Consider the following 20,610-nt stretch of genomic DNA (forward strand, 5'->3'; position numbering starts at 1 on the left):
CAGAGTTGGAAGGGATAAGGCCAGGTTGTAAAATGTTCATCTGCCTTCAAAGCCCATCTCTGTTACACCATGCAACTTTTATACAACTTACTAACATTGCTCATCCCTCTGATTTCCATCTATCTTTTCATGGTTTGTCTCCAAGACGCCTTTTTAGCTATCCACAGTGAGAAATTGGTCTCTTTCTCTAACAGTTGCATAGCATATATTTCTGCATCTTTTTTCTCATCTAGGAAACTAAGAATCAGAGCAATTACATTAGAATTGCTTATACCTTTTAGTAAGTTGAAACCGAAACTAAGACTCAGAGCCTCTGACTGCTGATGAAATCGAGAGTTCTTCTTCCATGTCACATCTAGTACAGCACCTAGAATGTGTTATGTGGCATTATCAAGTTTAGTTTTAATAAGTTAAATAACTTGTGAGAGGGTACAACAGAGCTTCCTTTGAGATATTTTCTTTGACAATTCAGCCATATAGGTCCATAGAATTGTAGAACTGGAAGAGACCTTGGAGATCACGGGTTACAGCCCCCACATTTTACAGAGGCGCTCAGCTCACTGAATGCAGTTCTGTCATACTACCTCGGTGCTCACTGAACGCGGCCCTGTCGTACCACCTCGGCGCTCACTGAGTGTGGCTCGGTCGTACCACCTTGGTGCTCACTGAGTGTGTAGCTCTGTTGTGTGCCTTGGCATTGGATTAACTTTTCTGTACCTCCTGAGCTCCCTTTTCACTAAGAGAATACTTTCACTAAAACTTGAGCACTATTTTCCCATCCATTGAGTTACTTTTTTGTTCCTTTTTTGTCAGAAGTCTTAGATTGTTGCTGATGATATATTTAAAGATAGTCAACTCTAGGTTATTTACTCCAGGAGAGGGGAACAGTGTTATAAATCATCCAGAAATCTATCATTATTTGGCCTTGCCAAGTACATTATACATTTTTCATAATTTCATACATTTTGAATTATGTTTATATAGACTAATATTAAAATTATTATGCATTAGTTGGGTGTGGCAAGGGGCCAACAGCTTTTTCTGAAAGGATTAAAAGCAATTTTAAAGAAAGGACATATTTACAGAATAGCTGTTAGGAAAGTAGAGACTGTCAGTAAATGAAAATAGTTGAGATTGACAAATGTACTGTTCACTAGACCTGACCATTAAACTGGACTTTACGACAAGAACTGTACTATATTCACTTTGTATCTCTAGATTCTATAAAATATAGTGGATACTCACACTGAGTTGAATGAATGGATGATTTAAGAGCAGATAGGATTATCGTGATTAAACGCTTATGTAGCCCTGAGCTTGTTGGTCATTTAGGCGAAAACCACGTAACTTATATAAGTCATAATCTAAGAAAAATTTACCGTTTCTTCAAAACAGGCAGAATTTTTAATTCTTAGAAGTGTGTTATTTTGTTTCCAAATATTTGGAGATGTTCCATCTTTCTATTACTGATTTCTAATTTAATTCCATTGTGGTTACAGAGCACCCTTCCTATGACTTGAATTATTTTAAATTTGTTGAGACTTATGGCTCAGAATATGATCTATTTTGGTAAACAGTCCTTGTAAACATGAAAAGAATGTATAACCTGCTTGTGCCTGTAATCCCAGCATTTTGGGAGGCTGAGGTAGGTAGATGACTTGAACTCAGGAATATGAGACCAGCCTGGGCAACATGGCAAAACCCCATCTCTACAAAAAACAAAAAATAAAAAATAAATTAGCTGGGCATGGTGGTGTGTGCCTGTAGTCCCAGCTACTTAGGAGGCTAAGGTGGGAGGATCGCTGAGCCAAGGAAGTTGAGACTGCAGTGAGCCATGATTGCACCACTGCATTCTAGTCTGGGTGACAGAGTAAGACCTCATCTCAAAAAAAAAAAAAAAAAAAGAATGTATCATCCACTGTGTAGGGTATTGTATAATGTCAATTAGATCAAGTTAACTGATAGTGTTATTCTTCTATATCTTTGCTGATTTTTATCTAGTTGTTCTATCAGTTATTGAAAGAGGGGTGTTGAAATACTCAACAATAATTATGGCCTACAGTTCTGTTATTTTTTACTTAATGTTTTTGAAGATATATTCTTAGGTTCATTTATGGTTGTTAGGTCCTCTTGATGAATTGGCCTCACTGACATTATGAAGTAACTTTTGTCCATGATCATATTTGCTCTGAAATTTATAGTCTGATATTAAATTATAGGCTTTATTTTGACTAGTGTTAGTATGATATTTTTTTTACTTATAACCTATTGTGTCATTATTTTTGAAATGTATTTCATGTAGGCAGCATATAGTTGGGTCTTATTTTTTAATCCAGTTGGATGATCTCTGCTTTTTAAGTGAGTGGATTGCGACTATTTACATTTCATATGATTATTGATATGGTTGGATTCAAATCTGTCACTTTGCTCTTTGTTTTCTATTTGTTCTGCCTGTATGCCCCCCTTTTTAAGTGATGGCTTTAGAATTCATAACATAGTCTCCCTATGTAAATAGTATTGTACCACTTTATAGTCTAGAAATCTTACAATGGTGTATTTTCATTTCCCTCATTCCAGCCTTTGTTTTATTGTCATGCATTTTACATCATCATATGCTGTAAACCCCAAAATACATTGTCACTACTTTTGCTTTAGATATTTATCTTTTAAAGACATTTAAAAAGTAAGAAAAATAGTATTTTATTTTTATTCATGTATTTACCAATTCCAGTGCTCTTCATTCGTTTGTGTGGTTCAGATTTCCATGTATATTATTTTCCTTCTGTCTGAATGACTTCTTCCTTTATATTTCATATAGTGTAGGTCTTTTGGTATTCTTTCAGCTTTTGTATGTCTAAAAATCTATATTTCACTTTCATTTTTGGAAGGTATTTTAATTTTTGCTGGATGTAGAATTCTAGGTTGACTGTTGTTTTCTTTCAGTTTTTTAAAGATTTCGTTTCACTGTTTTCTTTCTTTCCAGTGAGAAGTTTACTGTCATTTTAAATCTTTGTTTTTCTGTACATTAGAATTGGCTTCATTTCTGGCTGCTTTCAAGATTTTTTCTTTATCACTGGTGTTAAGCTGGTGTTTACATCTTTAATGTCTGTGCTTAACATGTTCAAAACAACTTCTGCTTTCTTTTTTTTTTATTTTTATAAATAAAGATGGGGTTTTGCCACGTTGCCCAGGCTTGTCTCGAATTCATGGGCTCAAGCAATCCACCGGCCTCCACCTGTCAAAGTGCTGGGATTACAGGTGTGAGCCAGGGCACCTGGCCTCCTCTGCTTTCTTATCTACTTATTCCATCATATGTGTCATATCTGGATCAGTTTTGACTGATTCCTTTTCTCCTCACTTTGGGTTGTGTTTTTTGCTTTTTTTTTTCATACCTTATAATTTTTTTTAAGTGAAAGTTTATTAAGAAAGTAAAGGCATAAAAGAATGGGCTACCCTGCTTAGGCAGAGCAGTCATGCCTTATAATTTTTTTATTGGATACCAGACATGTGGCATGGGTGCTGGATATTTTTGCTCTGCTTTAAATATTTTTGAACTTTATTCTGAGATTGTGATGGTTAATACTGAGTGTTAACTTGATTGGATTGAAGGATGCAAAGTATTGTTTCTGGGTGTGTCTGTGAAGGTGTTAACATTCACAGAGATTAACATTTGAGTTAATGTTAACATAAGAGATTAACATGGAGTCAGTGGGCTGGGAGAGGCAGACCTACCTACAATCTGGGCGGGCACCATCTAATCAGCTGCCAGTGTGGCTAGGATAAAAGCAGGCAGAAGTTGGAAGGACTTGACTTGCTGAGTCTTCCTGCCTTCATCTTTTTCCATGCTGGATACTTCCTGCCCTCAAACATCAGACTCCCAAGTTCTTCAGCTTTTGCACTCTTGGACCCACACCAGTGATTTGCCAGGGGCTCTCAGGCCTTCAGCCATAGACTGAAGTTGGCTTCCCTACTTTTGAGGTTTTGAGACTGGGACTGGCTTCCTTGCTCCTCAGCTTGCAGATGGCCTATTATGGGACTTTACCTTGTGATCCTGTGAGTCAATACTCCTTAATAAATTCCCCTTCATATATACATCTATCCTATTAGTTCTGTCCCTCTAGAGAACCCTGACTAATACAGAGATGGTATTTAGTGACTTTTAAATAATTTTATTCTTTCAAGGCTTGCTTTTAAGTTTTATTAGACAGTACCAGCCCAGTGGTTAGTCTAGAGCTAATTTTCCCGGTGCAACTGAGGTAGTACTCTTCTGAGTACTCTACCCAGTGCCTTGGGAATTGCAAGGTTTTCCACACTGACTGGTGGGAACACAAACTTTTCTTGCTCAGTATTAATCTGAAGATTGTTTCTTCTGAGCCTTTCTGGTGGTTCTCTCCCTGGCCTCAGGTGATCTCCTGACATCTATGTACAGATCATTCATTACTCAGCTGAAGACTCCAGGACCCGCTCGGCAGATCTCTGGAGCGCTCTCCCTCAGGTCCTCTGCCAGCTCTCTGCCCTCTGCTTCTCTAGCTTCCTTGGCCTCCTCAGACTCTCAGTTTTGTCTTCTCACCTTAGGGAGATGGCTTATCTCTGCCTGGGTTCCCCTCCCTGCACTGGGGCCTGGAAACTCTCTGGTCAGCAAGCTGAGCAATCATAGGGTTCATCTCATTTGTTTTCATCTTTCAGGGATCACTGCCCCGTTCTGGCTAATGTCCAATGTCTGGAAGCCTGTTGATTTGTGTGTGTGTGTGTGTGTATATGTGTGTGTGTGTGTTTTAGTACCTCTTCCTTTCTTTTTTTTTAATTTAGCTTTTAAGTTCTGGAGTACATGTGCAGGTTTGTTATATAAGTATACTTGTGACATGGGGGTTTGTTGTACAGATTATTTTGTCACCCAGGTATTAAGCCTAGTACCTATTAGTTATTCTTCCTGATCCTCTCCCTGCCTCACCCTCCACCCTCTGATAGGCCACAGTGTGTGGTGTTTCCCCCTATGTGTCCATGTGTTCTCATAATTTAGCTCCCACTTATAGGTGAGAACATGCAGTATTTGGTGTCCTGTTCTTGTGTTAGTTTGCTAAAGATAATGACCTCCAGCTCCATCGATGTTCCTGCAGAGGATATTATCTCATTGTTTTTTATGACTGCATAGTATTCCATGGTGTGTATGTACCACATTTTCTTTATCCAGTCTATCAGTGATGGGCATTTAGGTTGATTCCATGTCTTTGCTATTGTGAATAGTGCTGCAATGACCATTTGCATGCATGTGTCTTTATAATAGAATGCTTTATATTCCTTTGGGTATATACCCAGTAATGGGATTGCTGGGTCAAATGGTATTTCTGTTTTTAGGTCTTTGAGGAATCAATGCACTGTCTTCCACAATGGTTGAACTAATTTACACTCCCTCCAACAGTGTAGAAGCATTCCTTTTTCTCCACAACCTTGCCAGCATCTGTTATTTTTTGACTTTTTAGTAATAGCCATTCTGACTGATATGAGATGGTATCTTATTGTGGTTTTGATTTGCATCTCTCAAATGATCAGTGATGTTGAGCGTTTTTCCATATGATTGTTGGCCTCATGTATATCTTCTTTTGAAAAGTGTCTGTTCATGCCTTTTGCCCACTTTTTAATGGGGTTGTTTTTTTCTTACAAATTTCTATAGACCCCTTCCTTATACCCCTTTATTACAAAAAATTAACTCAAAATGAATTAAAGACTTAAATGTAAAACCCAAAGTACAAAAACGCTGGAAGACAACCTAGGAAATACCATTCCGGACATAGGAATGGGATAAAGATTTCATGATGAAGACACCAAAAGCAATTGCAACAAAGGCAAAAATCGACAAATGGGATCTGATTAAACTAAAGAGCTGCACAGCAAAGGAAATTATAAACAGGGTGAACAGACAGCCTACAGAATGGGAGAAAATTTTTGGAAACTATGCGTCTGACAAAGATCTAATATCCCTTTCCTTTCCTTACACCACTCTAATCCAGATGCTTGGCTTTTTTCTTGTCAGACATGTATACCAGATTTTGAATTGTTCTCAGTAAATAGTAGCTACCATTTATTGATGATTTATGCAATGCTAAGCATTTTGCATGCATTTTTAAAATTAATACAACAACCTTTTGTAACTCTTATTGATTCCCATTTTACAAAAGCTGAGGCACAGAGAAGTTAAATAACTTGCCCAAGGTCCCACAACTGATAAGTAGTAGAGCCAGGATTTAAACCTGGGTAGTCTTGTCCTAAGTGCCTGTGACCCCCTGCCGGTGCTGCTCACTGCTCTCAGATTTGCCTTGCCAAGGATCATCCTGGTCACATTTCTTTCCCTCTCAAAAGTCTTCAGAGGCTTCACGTCACTTCCCAGATAAACTAAAGACTTTAGAGGATGGAATTCAAGATCCTCCACTATATGTCATCAGTCAGCTTTTATAGCATTATCTTACATGTTTCAATCCTGTGTGTCTTTTAGGTTGAACTCATTGCCTTATCTGAACTCAGGTACTTTCTCACTTCAACACTTTGATTCACGTATTCCTCTCTAATTAGAATGCTTTCATCCGTATCTCCACCTATCAAAATCTTTAACACCCTTCAAGGATCAGCTGAAAAGCCTGCTCTTCCATTGAACTTTTCTGGATAAGCCCTGTCACATATGGTCTATCTCTCACTCACTCATTTTCTTCTTTGAACCTTTCTAGAGTTCCCTGTATATGCCTTTTAAGGGTGTTATCACCAACTGCCTTGTATTTTGCTGTTAGTATACCTATACATTTCCCCTATTATATTGAAATCTTTTTGTAAGTGGGAAACAAATCTTATTTATCTTCTTGCCTTACTCCGTGATTCCTGCAGATCCTTGCGTACAAGGTATAGTACAAAGTATTACACATAACGAGTAAGTGTTCAACACATAATTTGTTGAATGACTGAATGAATACATTTTTGTTCTTCTGTTTGTTCTTTAGTTCATTCATCTTTTAAAGTAACGTCTTAAAAGCAGGTTCAGCTCACGTACAAAATATCTCATAGCATTCTTTATATGGACCATTGCTCTCACCCAGAATATTTTGTAGCTTTTTTTTATATTAAAGGGTGAAATGGAAGGTTAAGAGTTAGAAGCGTATTTGATCTTTTCCTGACCCTCTCCTGACTTTTGTGTGACTTCAAGCATGTCACTTGAACCTCCCAGTGACCTCAGCTGTGAAACAGGGCTGCTGGTGTCACAGAGGGATTGCGAAGAGCAGCACATCACAGTCCTTGTCCAAACAGAATCATCTGCAGGGTCTGACGCCTGCATGGAATGATGAGGGAAATTTAATTTTCCAAGTAGGGTAGTCAGTTTGACCCACACTTTGAATGTCTGTGGGCACAATTAGATGAGTCCTTGAAAATCTGTTACTTTTCCTACTCAAAATGTTTCTCATGTTATGCTTGTAAATGTTCTTATTTTTTAGACAAAAAAGTATTTTGTAAATGTTTCCCTTTTTAGACTTCTAAGGTAGGAATATATCACAAGATATTTTTAAAAGAAGTTGAATTTTGGAAATAATAATGTACCATGAATTTCTATTTTACACTATTGAATTTAGAAAATGTTCTGCCTCAAAGAGAACATTTTGAAAATGATGCTAATCACATTTTAAAGGTAACTATTTCATAATGACCATATGTAATTCATGAAATGTGTTTTTACCTTTTTGTGTGTTTGTTTGGTGTAGCTGGTCAAGACAATTGCAGATAAGTAGAGCAGAAAACAAAAATACTGTTAGCCATCTTGTAAACAGAACCTTTTTATACCATTAATGTATTCTATAAAATCTTTCAAGTAGTAATGCTTGGAGGATTTAATATATTTCCCAGTATTGTTTGTTTTGTAAGTGGGAAAAATCCATCTAACAAGAAATTTCTTAGCATTGTATATTGCATGTGCTGATTATCATTCTTTGACTGCTTTGGGTTTCTGCTGCTTTTAAACTAGCATTTAAATGGACCATTTGATTAATCATTTGTATACTGGCTATAATCCTCCCAAATTTCCTTTCTGAGTTGTACATACTGTAAAAGACAATTATGTTGCCACAGATTAAATAAGTGAATTAAAACAGAATAGCAGCTTAATTTGACCTGTGATTTTGCTCTCTTTCCCTTTAGTGAAGTGTGTGCCACTCCAGCAAATAAATGAAGTCATCCATGACAGCTTGTGATGAATTGCCGTATTTATACTGTATATTTTAATAGCCTCACACTAATTTAAATTGAGCACAGAGTAAATTATAATTCAGTCACTTGACTGCTTATATTTAACTTGACAACTCATCCTTATTTGTCCTGGAGGTGTAGTGGAGAGCAGTGGAAATGCACTAAGGTATTTCAGTTTCTCACTTAACCCTTTCTCCATGGAATGCTTCATATTCAAATTCTCTCCAGTTTGAAACATTTAGCACTTCCTAAGGAGAAAAAAAATAATGAAGACTCAGGAAGTCCATACTTTTCTTGGACTTCAAAAAGAAAATTAGTCTTTGCCATGCTTTCGCCATTGCCTTCAAATAAGGAATTGGATTTGTTTATTTTTAGCAGTTTTAAAGCTCACTCACAAGAATACCCAGGGGAAGGAGAATTAACCTTCCACCCAGAGTGCCAAGTCTCCCAGAAAATAGAGAGCATTTGAGTAGAGTTATTTTAAGGAGGGTTTTACTTTTCCTCTGAAGTTCTCAGAAATTACTTTATTCGTTTTTTCCATCATTTTCGAATCTCCACTATTCTAGACTAAAGCAAATACCAACAATGATCAAAACAAATTAGAGTACAGCGGATTAGCTCCACAAATACAGTATTCCTTACTACATTTTAGGTCAGTGTGGCATTTTTATTTATTTGGTGGTGTATGTTTTTCATTTTAAATTCAGTTGTGGAAATCAAGCAATCTATTTCTTCTGTCTAGAAACAGCTTCTTATAAAGAGGATTATAGTTGTAACGACTTTAGTTAAATCCCACATCACTTACTAGGCACTACTGTGAGTTAGACCCTGTGTGGAGTGCTGAGCGGGGGATAGAAAAATGTACAAGACTCAGCCCTTGCCCTTGAGAGGCTCATAGCCACTCTAATCTTGAGACTTCGTTTTTAGGAGATGAGGGATACATGCAGAATGTACATATTGAAGGCCAGAGCTAGACATTAATTTTGATGGAGGGCTTTGAGGTGAGCTTCATGGAGGCAGTGGTGGCATTCAAGCTGGGTCTAAAAGATAGAACAGGATTTTTTTAGTCAGTGCCTGGAGTGGAGAGAGGAAGCACACCCCAAGTAGAGGGAACAGCAGGAGCAAAGGCTGGAAGTAGGGAAAGCACAGGATATATGTGTACACCAGGAAATGTCATCTGATTTCACATGAAGGGTGGGTTTGTGGTGGGAGTAGTGGGAAGAGGAGTTAGAATAAGTTGTCTGTATTATGGAAGAATTCCTTGAATGTCCTGCTAGAGTTTTAACTTTATTGTAGGCGATGGGAACACAATTAAGGTTCTTGATTAAGGGAATGATATATTCACAGCCAGTAGTTTGGGGTTAATTCCATGATGTTGGCTAGCAATGTGGAATCATGTCATTTCTAGGTTGGTGGTGGCCTGGAGATGCAATATATCTTAATAGTCATATATCTTAGCACTGAATAAATGACATTTTTGAAACCTTAAATAAATGGTTCTCAAGCTTACTTTGGATTAGGAATTACCTGGGGAGCTTTACAAAATAACAAAGATGTGGGCCCAACCCCAGGGATTCTCATTCTGTTGTTTTGGGGTAAAGCCTGCACCTTGGAATTTTTTTTTAAGTGCCTTAGGTATTATGATTTGAGGCCAGGGTTGAGAACCATTGATTTAAGGTCAATAATAACTTCACTCCTTTTAGCAGAGATTTTTAGAGTGAGAGATTCCTGGTACTTGTCATCATAGTAGGAATATTTTATGCCGTAGGATTGAACTGACGCTAGATGAATTAATTTTGTTGGTAAGTTTTACACAAGAACAAAAATGTAAGTGAATATTGTTGGCAAATGACTATTGATCAGGAGAAGTGTTTAAATGTTTCTTGGCAGTTTTGTATTACACTTACAGTCTAGTTTCCTGAGAGCTTTTATAAATAACCCCAAAGCAAACTTTTTTTATTTTTATTTTTTGAGGCAGAGGCTTGCTGTGTCCCCCAGGCTGGTGTGCAGTGGCATGATCTCGGCTCACTGCAAGCTCCGCCTCCTGGGTTCATGCCATTCTTCTGCCTCAGCCTCCCAAGTAGCTGGGACTACAGGCGCCCGCCACCATGCCGTGACTAATTTTTTTGTATTTTTAGTAGAGACAGGGTACACCGTGTTAGCCAGGATGGTCTCGATCTCCTGACCTCATGATCCTCCCACCTCAGCCTTCCAAAGTGCTGGGATTACAGGAGTGAGCCACCACGCCCAGCCGCAAACTCTGGATAGAAACCACCTTTGCCTTTCTTCCCCCCACCTTCCCCTACCCCAAATCAATACCTGGCCAATGTCAGGACTATAAAATGTACTTTAGAATTGTCCTTTTCTTTCCTTGCTCTATCAGCAGTTTACAATGCATCATTTGTGGTTTTTTTCTTCAGTTTGATTATATATATGTTCTTCAGTTGTAATACAAAATGTAATTCAAAGTCGAATGGTATATAACTACACTATCATAGTAATTCTGAATGTTAAGTTTTTGTCTAGAAATGTCTAGAGTCTGCCACAAATCATAAAAATTGTTTTCCACCTGTTTTATTCTCCTCACTGCCTTTTTAAAGTAAAAACAAGCTGGGCATGGTGGCTCACGCTTGTAATCCCAGCACTTTGGGAGGCTGAGGCAGGTGGATCACCCGAGGTCAGGAGTTCAAGACCAGCCTGGCCAACATGGTGAAACCCTGTCTGCACTAAAAATACAAAAATCAGCCAAGTGTGGTGACAAGTGCCTGTAATCCCAGCTACTCGGGAGGCTGAGGCAGGAGAATGGCTTGAACCCAGGAGGTGGAGGTTGCAGTGAGCCAAGATCGTGCCACTACACTCCAGCCTGGGCAACAGAGCAGGATTCCGTCTCTAAATAAATAAATAAAACAATTACTCTTGAATTATTTTCACTGACATGCTGAGTAGAATTTGAGCAGTATGGTCTTCTTTCTTTAAAAAATATGTGTTTGAAATAAACTAGAATTTATTCTAGATAAGTTTATAAATGTTTTACATTTATGGGTTATAAATCACTATGGGTAATATCACTCAGTGATTGATATTTTAAATAAACCATAAAGTACTGAAAAGCCCATGAGACTGAGTCCAGAGGAGGGGGTCCTACCATTCCCAGGCTCTGTGGCTCCTGCAAGGAAACCTGGTTTCCTCCTCAAAAGAAGGGAGTTAATGAAATAAGATTTCTTTAAGCTTTAACTTTCTATAACAGTATCAGCAAAGAACATTACCTGACTGGGGGGAAAAAAAAAAGATGATATATTTTAAAAACTCCTTATTTCTCTCATAACTAAAAACCCCACTTAAAATGTCATTTTTGGCTGGGCATGGTGGCTTACGCTTGTAATCCCAGCACTTTGGAAAGCCAAGGTGGGCAGATCACTTGAGGTCAGGAATTCAAGACCAGCCTGGCCAACATGGTGAAACCCCGTCTCTACTAAAAATACAAAAATTAGCCGGGTGTGGTGGCAGGCGCCTGTAATCCCAGCTACTCGGGAGGCTGAGGCAGGAGAATCACTTGAGCCCAGGAGACAGGTTGCTTGAACCCAGGAGACAGAGGTTTCAGTGAGCAGAGACCGTGGCACCACATTCCAGCCTGGGTAACAGAACAAGACTCTGTCTCAAGAAAAAAAAAGTCATTTTTTGGCCAGGTGTGGTGGCTCACGCCAGTGCTTTGGGAGGCTCAGGTGGGCAGATTACTTGAGCTCAGGAGTTCGAGACCAGCCTGAGCAACATAATGAAACCCCTATCTCTACCAAAAATGCAAAAAATTAGCTGGGCATGGTGGCATGCCTGTGGTTCCAGCTACTCGGTGGCTGAGGTTGGAAGGTTTGTTTAAGCCTGGGAGGCAGAGGTTGCAGTGAACCAAGATTGCCCCACTGCACTCCAGCCTGAGTGACAGCATGAGACTGTGTCTCTAAATAAATAAAATGTCATTTTTATTCATCATCCTCTCTGCTTATTGCCTAGTGTCTGATCACAAATCACAATATAGTTCTTTTTTTAAAAAGACAGGATTTCGCTCTGTCACCCAGGTGAGAGTGCAGTGGTACAATCATGGCTCACTTCAGCCTCAAATTCCTGGGCTCAAGTGATCCTCCCACCTCAGCCTCCCAAGTAGGTTGGGACCACCTGATCACACTATACCCAGGTAATTTTTTTTTTTTTCTGTAGAGATGGGATCTTGCTATGGTGCTTAGGCTGGCCATATACCCCTGGCCTTCAGGTACCTTGCCACCTCAACCTCCCTCTCAAAGTGCTGGGATTACAGGCGTGTGCCACTGCACGCGGCCAAGACAATTCTTTTATATTGGTTTGAGGGTCATTCCTATGTTCCTCTTTTGAAAATAGCCAGCGTGGCCAAAATAGAGTGCATAAATTAAGAGTGTTATAACTTAACTGACTTTTAAAGCCATTACTGTTGACCTTTGAGACCTGGCTTTTTTCTTTGGTCCCATCAATCACTTCTGTACCACCTCCCCCAGTTCAGAAGGACAAAAGGTTAGACAGATGCAGATACAGTTTGTATTACTGGGAATTATAGTGGTAAGAAGAAGGAAGTGGGGAAGAATAAAGGAACTACCATTTTTTTAGTTCTTATATTTCATAGTGATTATAGCTAATATAATTAGAAGGTGAATAAATATTAATACCTTTCTATATTTAGGTCATACTACTAGATATTACACTGGAACTTCAGAAGCAAATTATGTCTGAATTGGAAATTCTTTATAAGGTAATTTTTTTCATAATTTTTATTTGTAAAGCATGCCTATGTTATTGACTTGCAGGTTTATAACTACTTTTGTCTTATTTTTGTTACAGTGTGATTCATCATATATCATTGGATTTTATGGAGCATTTTTTGTAGAAAATAGGATTTCAATATGTACAGAATTCATGGATGGTGAGTTTTCCCTTTTATAATACTTTTTAAATGATTTTTAGAGTATATAGTGCTTTACAACCTGGTTTTGATATAGATATCAAGTAGAATTAAAAATAATTAAAATATGCTGGCCGGGCGCGGTGGCTCAAGCCTGTAATCCCAGCACTTTGGGAGGCCGAGACAGGCGGATCACGAGGCCAGGAGATCGAGAGACGATCCCGGCTAACACGGTGAAACCCCGTCTCTACTAAAAAATACAAAAAAACTAGCCGGGCGAGGTGGCGGGCGCCTGTAGTCCCAGCTACTCGGGAGGCTGAGGCAGGAGAACGGCGTAAACCCGGGAGGCGGAGCTTGCAGTGAGCTGAGATCCGGCCACTGCACTCCAGCCTGGGTGACAGAGCAAGACTCCGTCTCAAAAAAAAAAAAAAAAAAAAAAAAAAAAAATTAAAATATGCTAATAATTACCTCATTTATACTGTAAGATTATTTCAGTGTTAAGTGTTCCTGGGGTTAAATATTTTTAGCTGAACTATAATTTCAAGAATTGAACTTCACTTTTATTGAAAATTTAAATAGAACAGATTAAATGCTAGTCTAATCGGTGGTTTGATATTTGATTCTTTTGCACAATCTGTCTTTACTTGCAAAACAGACGTTCTGTTCTTTTAATGTTTCAATAGCCAAAACAGATTTTCTTTTAAAGAAATCTATTAACCCAATGTCCTGTGTCTTTCAGAAAGAAATCGGTTCTTAATTGCAAGATAAGAAATTGTTTTTCAACACAGCTGTTTAGCCAAGATGTGTTTAATTTTCTTTGGACTTTAGCCCTTTCCTTCCCTCTCTATTTTTTTATTCATTTCTATTTTGATAGTTCTTTCTTGACCTGAATATTATGGCAAAATACAGATTTCTGGGGACATATCAGTGAAATGATGTAATCATTATTATTGTTTACCAATTTTAAATCTAAGCAGTCTTTAAATTTTACATATTCAGTTTTCCATAATCTAGTCCATTAAAACACAACTTTAGAATATATAGTTAGTTCCTTGTGGAGATTCTCAGCACATTACTAAAGCAATTAGTTTGTGCCCTGCAAAACTTTAATGAGCCAACGTTGATACCTTGATACTATAATAAGGTGTATAACGTGTTCTAAATTACTTATAGTAGAATGTCAAGAATTAAACATCTTACAGCCATATAGGTAGTATGATAACTGTGGAGACTGACTAGAAAAAGTGGATTCATTGAGCCAATACATTTTACTGTGTTGTAACTTTTATCATTCTTTCTTTGAAGTCTTCAGTTTTTCAGTTCTACTCAAATATTTTTGTTGAGACCAGGTATGGTGGTTCACACATGTAATCCCAGCACTTTGGGAGACTAAGGTGAGAAGATTGCTTGAGCCCAGGAGTTTGAGACCAGCCTGGGCAATATAGTGAGATCTCATCTTTACAAAAATGATTTTAAAAATATGGCTGGGCGTGGTGGCTCACGCCTGTAATCCCAGCACTTTGGGAGGCCGAGGTGGGTGGATCACTTGAGGTCAGGAGTTCAAGACCAGCCTGACCAACATGGCGAAAACCCGTCTCTACTGAAAATACAAAAATTAGCCAGGCATGATGGTGCAGGCCTGAAATCCCAGCTACTTGGGAGGCTGAGACTGTGAATTGCTTGAACCTGGGAGGTGGAGGTTGCAGTGAACCGAGATCGTGCCACTGCACTCCGGCCTGAGTGACAAAGTGAGACTCTGTCTCAAAAAAACAAAAAGAAAAAAAAAAAAGGAAATTAGCCAAGCATGGTGGTACATGCCTGTAGTCCCAGGTTACTCTGGGGGCTAAGGTGGGAGGATTTCTTGAGCCCAGGAGATTAAGGCTGTAGTGAGCTGTGATTGTGCCACCACTGCACTCCACTCTAGGCAACAGAGTGAGACCCTGTATCAAAAAACAAATAAATTAAAATTTTTTATTGAACTATAACTCAGATACCATAAAATTCACCTTTTAAAAGTGTACAATTCCATGGTTTTTAATATACTCACAAGGTTGTGCAATCATCACCACTGTATAATTCCAAAACATTTTTTTACCACCCCCAGAAAGAGACTTCCTACCTATTAGTACTCACTCTCTACTTTCTCTTTCCTCTAGTCCTTGGCAACCACTGATTTATCTTCTGTCTCTATGGATTTACCTATTCTGGACATTCCATATAAATGGAATCTGATAATATATGGCCTTTGTGTCTGGCTTCCTTTATTTAGCATAATGTTTTCAGTGTTCATCCATACTATTACATATATGAGAACCTCATTCCTTTTTATTGCTGAATAACATTTCATTGTATGGCTATACTCCATTTTGTTTATTCTTTCATTAGTTGATGGACATTTGGGATAGTTCTACTTTATGCATAATTATGAATAATGCTACTCTATGTATTTGTATACAAGTTTTGTGTGGACATATAGTTTCATTTTTTTTTTTTTTTTTTTGAGACAGAGTCTTGCTCTGTCACCCAGACTAGAGTGCAGTGGCACAATCTCGGCTCTCTGCAACCTCTGCCTCCTAGGTTCAAGCAGTTCTCCTGCCTCAGCCTCCCGAGTAGCTGGGACTACAGGCGCGTGTCACCATGCCTGGCTAAGTTTTTGTATTTTCAGTAGAGGTGGGGTTTCACTGTGTTAGCCAGGATGGTCTCGATCTCCTGACCTCGTGATCTGCCTGCCTTTGCTTCCCAAGGTGCTGGGATTACAGGTGTAAGCCACCGTGCCCAGCCAATGTTTTCAGTTCTTTTAGGTATATACCTAGGAGTGGAGTTGCTAGGTCATATGGTAGCTTTATGTTTAACTTTTTAATGAACTACCAAACTGTTCCAATTGATTTTACACCACTTTGCATTCATACCAGCACTGTATAAGGGTTCCGTTTTCTTCATATTTTTGCCAATACTTGTCATTATGTGTCTTTTTAAAATTGTGGCCTCGTAGTGTGACATGGTATCCCATTTTAGTTTTGATTTAGACTTCTCTAATGATTAATGATGTTGAGCATCTTTTCATGTGCTTATTGGCCATTCATATATCTTCTTTTAAGAAATATGTTTTCATATCCTTTGTCTATTTTTTAAATGAGTTATTGGGCTTTTATTGTTGAGTTGTAAGAGTTCTTTATGTATTCTAATACTTGGCTCTTATCAGATGTAGGATTTCCAAATATTTTCATTCATTGTTTATCTTTTCACTTTCTTTTTTCTTCTCTTTTCTGTCTTTTTTTTTTTTTTTTTTTTTTTTTTTGAGCTGTGGTATCATATTGCCCAGGCTAGTTTTGAACTCCTGGGCTCACGTAATCCTCCCACCTCAGCCTCAAGTTTTATTGTTTTAGCTCTTATATAAGCCTTTGATTTATTTTTGAGTTAATTTTTATATATGGTATGAGATAGGGGTCCAAATTTATTCGTTTGCATGTAGATATCCATTTGTTCCAGTACCATTTGTTAAAGACTATTTTTCCCATTGAATTTTCTTGTTATACTTGTTGAAAATTGACCATAAAATATATTCCTGTACTTTTAGATCAATGCATATACATCTTGCATTGATCTAGTTGTCTTATCTTTGTACCAGTACCACACCGTATTTGATTACTCATACTTGATAACTCTAGATTATTATAGTTTTTAAGTTCCGAATTGAGAAGTGTAAGTGATCCAACTTTGTTCTTTGTTTTTGCCATTTTGAATACCTAGCATTTTTATTTGAATTTTAGAACCAGCTTGGCAATTTCTCCAAAAAATCCAGCTGGGATTTTGATAAGAATTGAATTAAATTTTTAGATCAACTTGGGGAATATTGCTGTCTTTAACATTATTTAATCTTCAATTCCAAGAACACAGATGTCTTTCAACTTACTTAGGTCTTCTTTAATTGTTTTTCAATGATTTTAAAATAATTTTTAGGGTATGAGTGGTAACTATTTGTTAAATTTACTTCTGAGTATTTTTAATGCTGTTTTTCTTAATTTCATTTTTGGATTGTTCATTGCCAGTGTACGGAACTGTAATTGATTTTTATATATTGATCTTGTATTCTGCAACCTTGCTGAACTTGTTTACTAACGTTAATAGCTTTTTGTGGATTCCTTAGGGTTCTCTATATACAAGATAATACCACCTGCGAACAGGTAGTTTTAGTGCTTTCTTTTCAATTCTGGATGTCTTTTAGTTCCTTTTCTTGCTTAATTACCTTGGCTAGAACCTTCAGTACAATGTTGAATAGACTGACGAGAACAGACATCCTTCTCTTGTTCCTGACCTTAGAGGGAGAGCTTTTAGTCTTTCACCATTAAATATGATGTTAGCCATGGGTTTAGAGTAGTTGTCCTTTGTCAGGCTGAAGAAATTCCCTTCTATTTTTAGTTTGTTGAGTATTTTTTTTTAATCATGAAAGGGTATTAAATTTTGTCAAATGCCTGTTTTATGTCTATTGAAATAATTGTGCATATTTGGTCCTTTATTCTGTTAATATATGGTATACTGTATTAATTTATTTTTGCAAAATGAACCAGTTTGCAGTGTTGGAATTATTCCACTTAGTCATGATGTGTAATTCTTTTTATATGTTCCTGGGTTCAGTTTGCTGGTATTTTCTTGATGATTTTTGTATTCATATTTATGAGGGACATTGGACTAGTTTTTTTTTGTGATGTCAGTGTCTAATTTTGGTGTCAGGATAGTTCTGGCCTTATAGAATGAGTTCGGAAGTGTTGCCACCTCTTCTGTTTTTTCAAAGAGTTTATGAAGGATTCATGTTAATTCTTTTTTTAAAAAAATGTATGGGCTGGGTGGGGTGGCTCATGCCTGTAATCTCAGCATTTTGGGAGGCCAGGGCAGGTGGATCACTTGAGGTCAGGAGTTTGAGACCAGCCTGGCCAACATGGTGAAAGCCCATCTCTACTAAAAGTACCAAAAAAAATTAGCTGGGCCTGGTGGCATATGCCTGTAATCCCAGCTACTTGGGAGACTGAGGCAGGAGAATCGCTTGAACCCAGGAGGTGGAGGTTGCAGTGAGCCAAGATCATGCCACTGCACTCCAGCCTGGGTGTCAGAGACTCTGTCTCAAAATAAATAAATAAATAAATAAATATTTTTATGGAGACATATTATTTTACGTATTTATGGAGTACATATATAATAATATTTTGATACAAGCATACAATGTGTAGTAATCAACTCAGAGTAATGGAGATATGCATGACCACAAACATTTATTATTTCTTTGTGTTAGTAGTATTGCAATTCCACTTGGGTAGTTATTTTGAAATATACAATAAATTATTAATTGTGGTCACCCTGTTGTGGTATCAAACACTGGATCTTATTCTTTCTATCTGACTATACTTTTTTACCCATTAACCAACCCCTCTTTGTCCTATCTTTCTCACTACCCTTCTCAGTCTCTGGTAATCATCATTCTACTATGTCTCCATGATCATGTGTTTTTGGCTCCCACATATCAGTGAGAGAGCATGTATGTCTTTCTGTGTCTGGATTATTTCGTTTAAAATAATATCCATGTTCTTGCAAATAACAGGATTTCATTCCTTTTATGGCTGAATAATATTTCATTGTGTTTATGGACCACATTTTCTTTATCTTTATTTTTTCTTTGATGGACACTTAGATTGATTTCATATCTTGGCTATTGTGAATAGTGCTGCAGTAAACATTAGAGTGCACATATCTCTTCAATTTACTGATTTCCTTTCTTTTGGATATATACCCAATGGTGGTATTACTGGATCATAATAAGGTAGTTATACTTTTAGTTTTCTAGGGAATTTCCATACTGTTTTCCATGGTAGCTGTACTAGTTTACATTCCCATCAGTAGTGTATGAAGGTTCCCCTTTCTCCATATCCTTGCCAGCATCTGTTATTCCCTGTCTTTTTGATAAAAGCCATTTTAGCTGGAGTGAGAGGATATCTCATTGTGGTTTTGATTTGCATTTCCCTGATAATTAGTGATGTTGAACATTTTTTCAAATGCCTGATGTTAATTCTTCTTTAAACATTTGATAGAATTCACCAGTGAAATCATCTGGTTCTGGTGTTTTTGGGGTGTGTCATTAGTGTGGTTTTTTTTTTTTTTTTAATTATGGTATAATACTCATACAAAAATTTAAACCTTACTAGCCGTTTTATTAGTCCATCCTGTGTTGCTATGAAGGAATACCTGAGACTGGGTAATTTATAAAGAAAAGGGGTTTATTTGGCTCATGATATTGCAGGCTGTACAAGAAACATGGTGCCCAGCATCTGTTTATGGTCTGGGCCTCAGGAAGCTTCCATTCATGGAGCAAGAGAGAGAGGAGGGAGGTTCCATACCCTTTTTAACAACCAAATCTTGCAGGAACTTAGAGTGAGAATTCATTCAATTTTGTGAGAATGGCACCAAGTCATTCATGAGGGATCCACCCCTTTGACCCAAACACCTCTCACTAGGCCCCATCTTCATCATTGGGAATGAGATTTCTTTTTTTTTTTTTTTTTTTTTTGAGACGGAGTCTGGCTCTGTCGCCCAGGCTGGAGTGCAGTGGCCGGATCTCAGCTCACTGCAAGCTCCGCCTCCCGGGTTTACGCCATTCTCCTGCCTCAGCCTCCCGAGTAGCTGGGACTACAGGCGCCCACCACCTCGCCCTGCTAGTTATTTTGTATTTTTTAGTAGAGACGGGGTTTCACCATGTTAGCCAGGAGGGTCTCCATCTCCTGACCTCGTGATCCGCCCGTCTCGGCCTCCCAAAGTGCTGGGATTACAGGCTTGAGCCACTGCGCCTGGTGGGAATGAAATTTCAACATGAGTTTCGAAGGGGACAAATATTCAAACTGTGTCAGCCATTTTAAATGTGTAATTCAGCAGTGTGAAGTACATTAACATGGTTGTGCAACTGTTACCACCATCCATCTCCAGAACTCTTTTTATCTTGCAAAACTGAAACTCAATAACTATTAAATAAAAACTCCCCATTCACCCCCGCTCCCAGCCCCTGGCAAACAGCATTATACTCTGTCTCTATTTGACTACTCTAGGTACCTCATATAATTGGAATCACATAGTATTTGTCTTATTGTGTCTGGCTTATTTCATTTTGCATTATGTCCTTAAGGTTCATCCATGTTGTAGTATGTATCAGAGTTTTCTTCCTTTTAAAAGCTGAATAGTATTTGTGGTTAGTTTTTTTTAATTACCAACTCAATCTCTTTATATACAGGTTTAGTCAGATTTTTTATTTTTTCTTGAGTCAGTTTTGGTAGTTTGTGTTTTTCTCAGAATTAATCTGTTTCATCTAGGTTTTCTAATTTATTGATACACAGTTGTTCTGAAAATTCTCTTATAATCCTTTTTATTTCTGCAAAGTTGGTAGTAATGTTCCCTCTTCCATTCCAGATTTTAGTTTCTTGAGTCTCCTC

The 20,610-nt window shown here is 37.9% G+C and overlaps 1 protein-coding gene across 12 annotated transcripts in view; it reads left to right on the forward strand.

Moving 5' to 3' along the window:
• The window catches only part of MAP2K5 (mitogen-activated protein kinase kinase 5), a 263,591-nt gene that overhangs the window by 86,958 nt on the left and 156,023 nt on the right, over positions 1–20,610 (forward strand). For all 12 annotated transcript variants that reach the window (XM_015142546.3, XM_077939621.1, XM_015142547.3 and 9 more), the window contains exons 10-11: positions 12,923–12,991; positions 13,081–13,162. In XM_015142546.3, the coding sequence (XP_014998032.1) occupies positions 12,923–12,991; positions 13,081–13,162 (151 nt within the window). The remainder of the gene's footprint in view (positions 1–12,922; positions 12,992–13,080; positions 13,163–20,610) is intronic.

This window comes from Macaca mulatta, chromosome 7 (assembly GCF_049350105.2).
Source record: "Macaca mulatta isolate MMU2019108-1 chromosome 7, T2T-MMU8v2.0, whole genome shotgun sequence".
NCBI classification, from domain to species: domain Eukaryota; kingdom Metazoa; phylum Chordata; class Mammalia; order Primates; family Cercopithecidae; genus Macaca; species Macaca mulatta.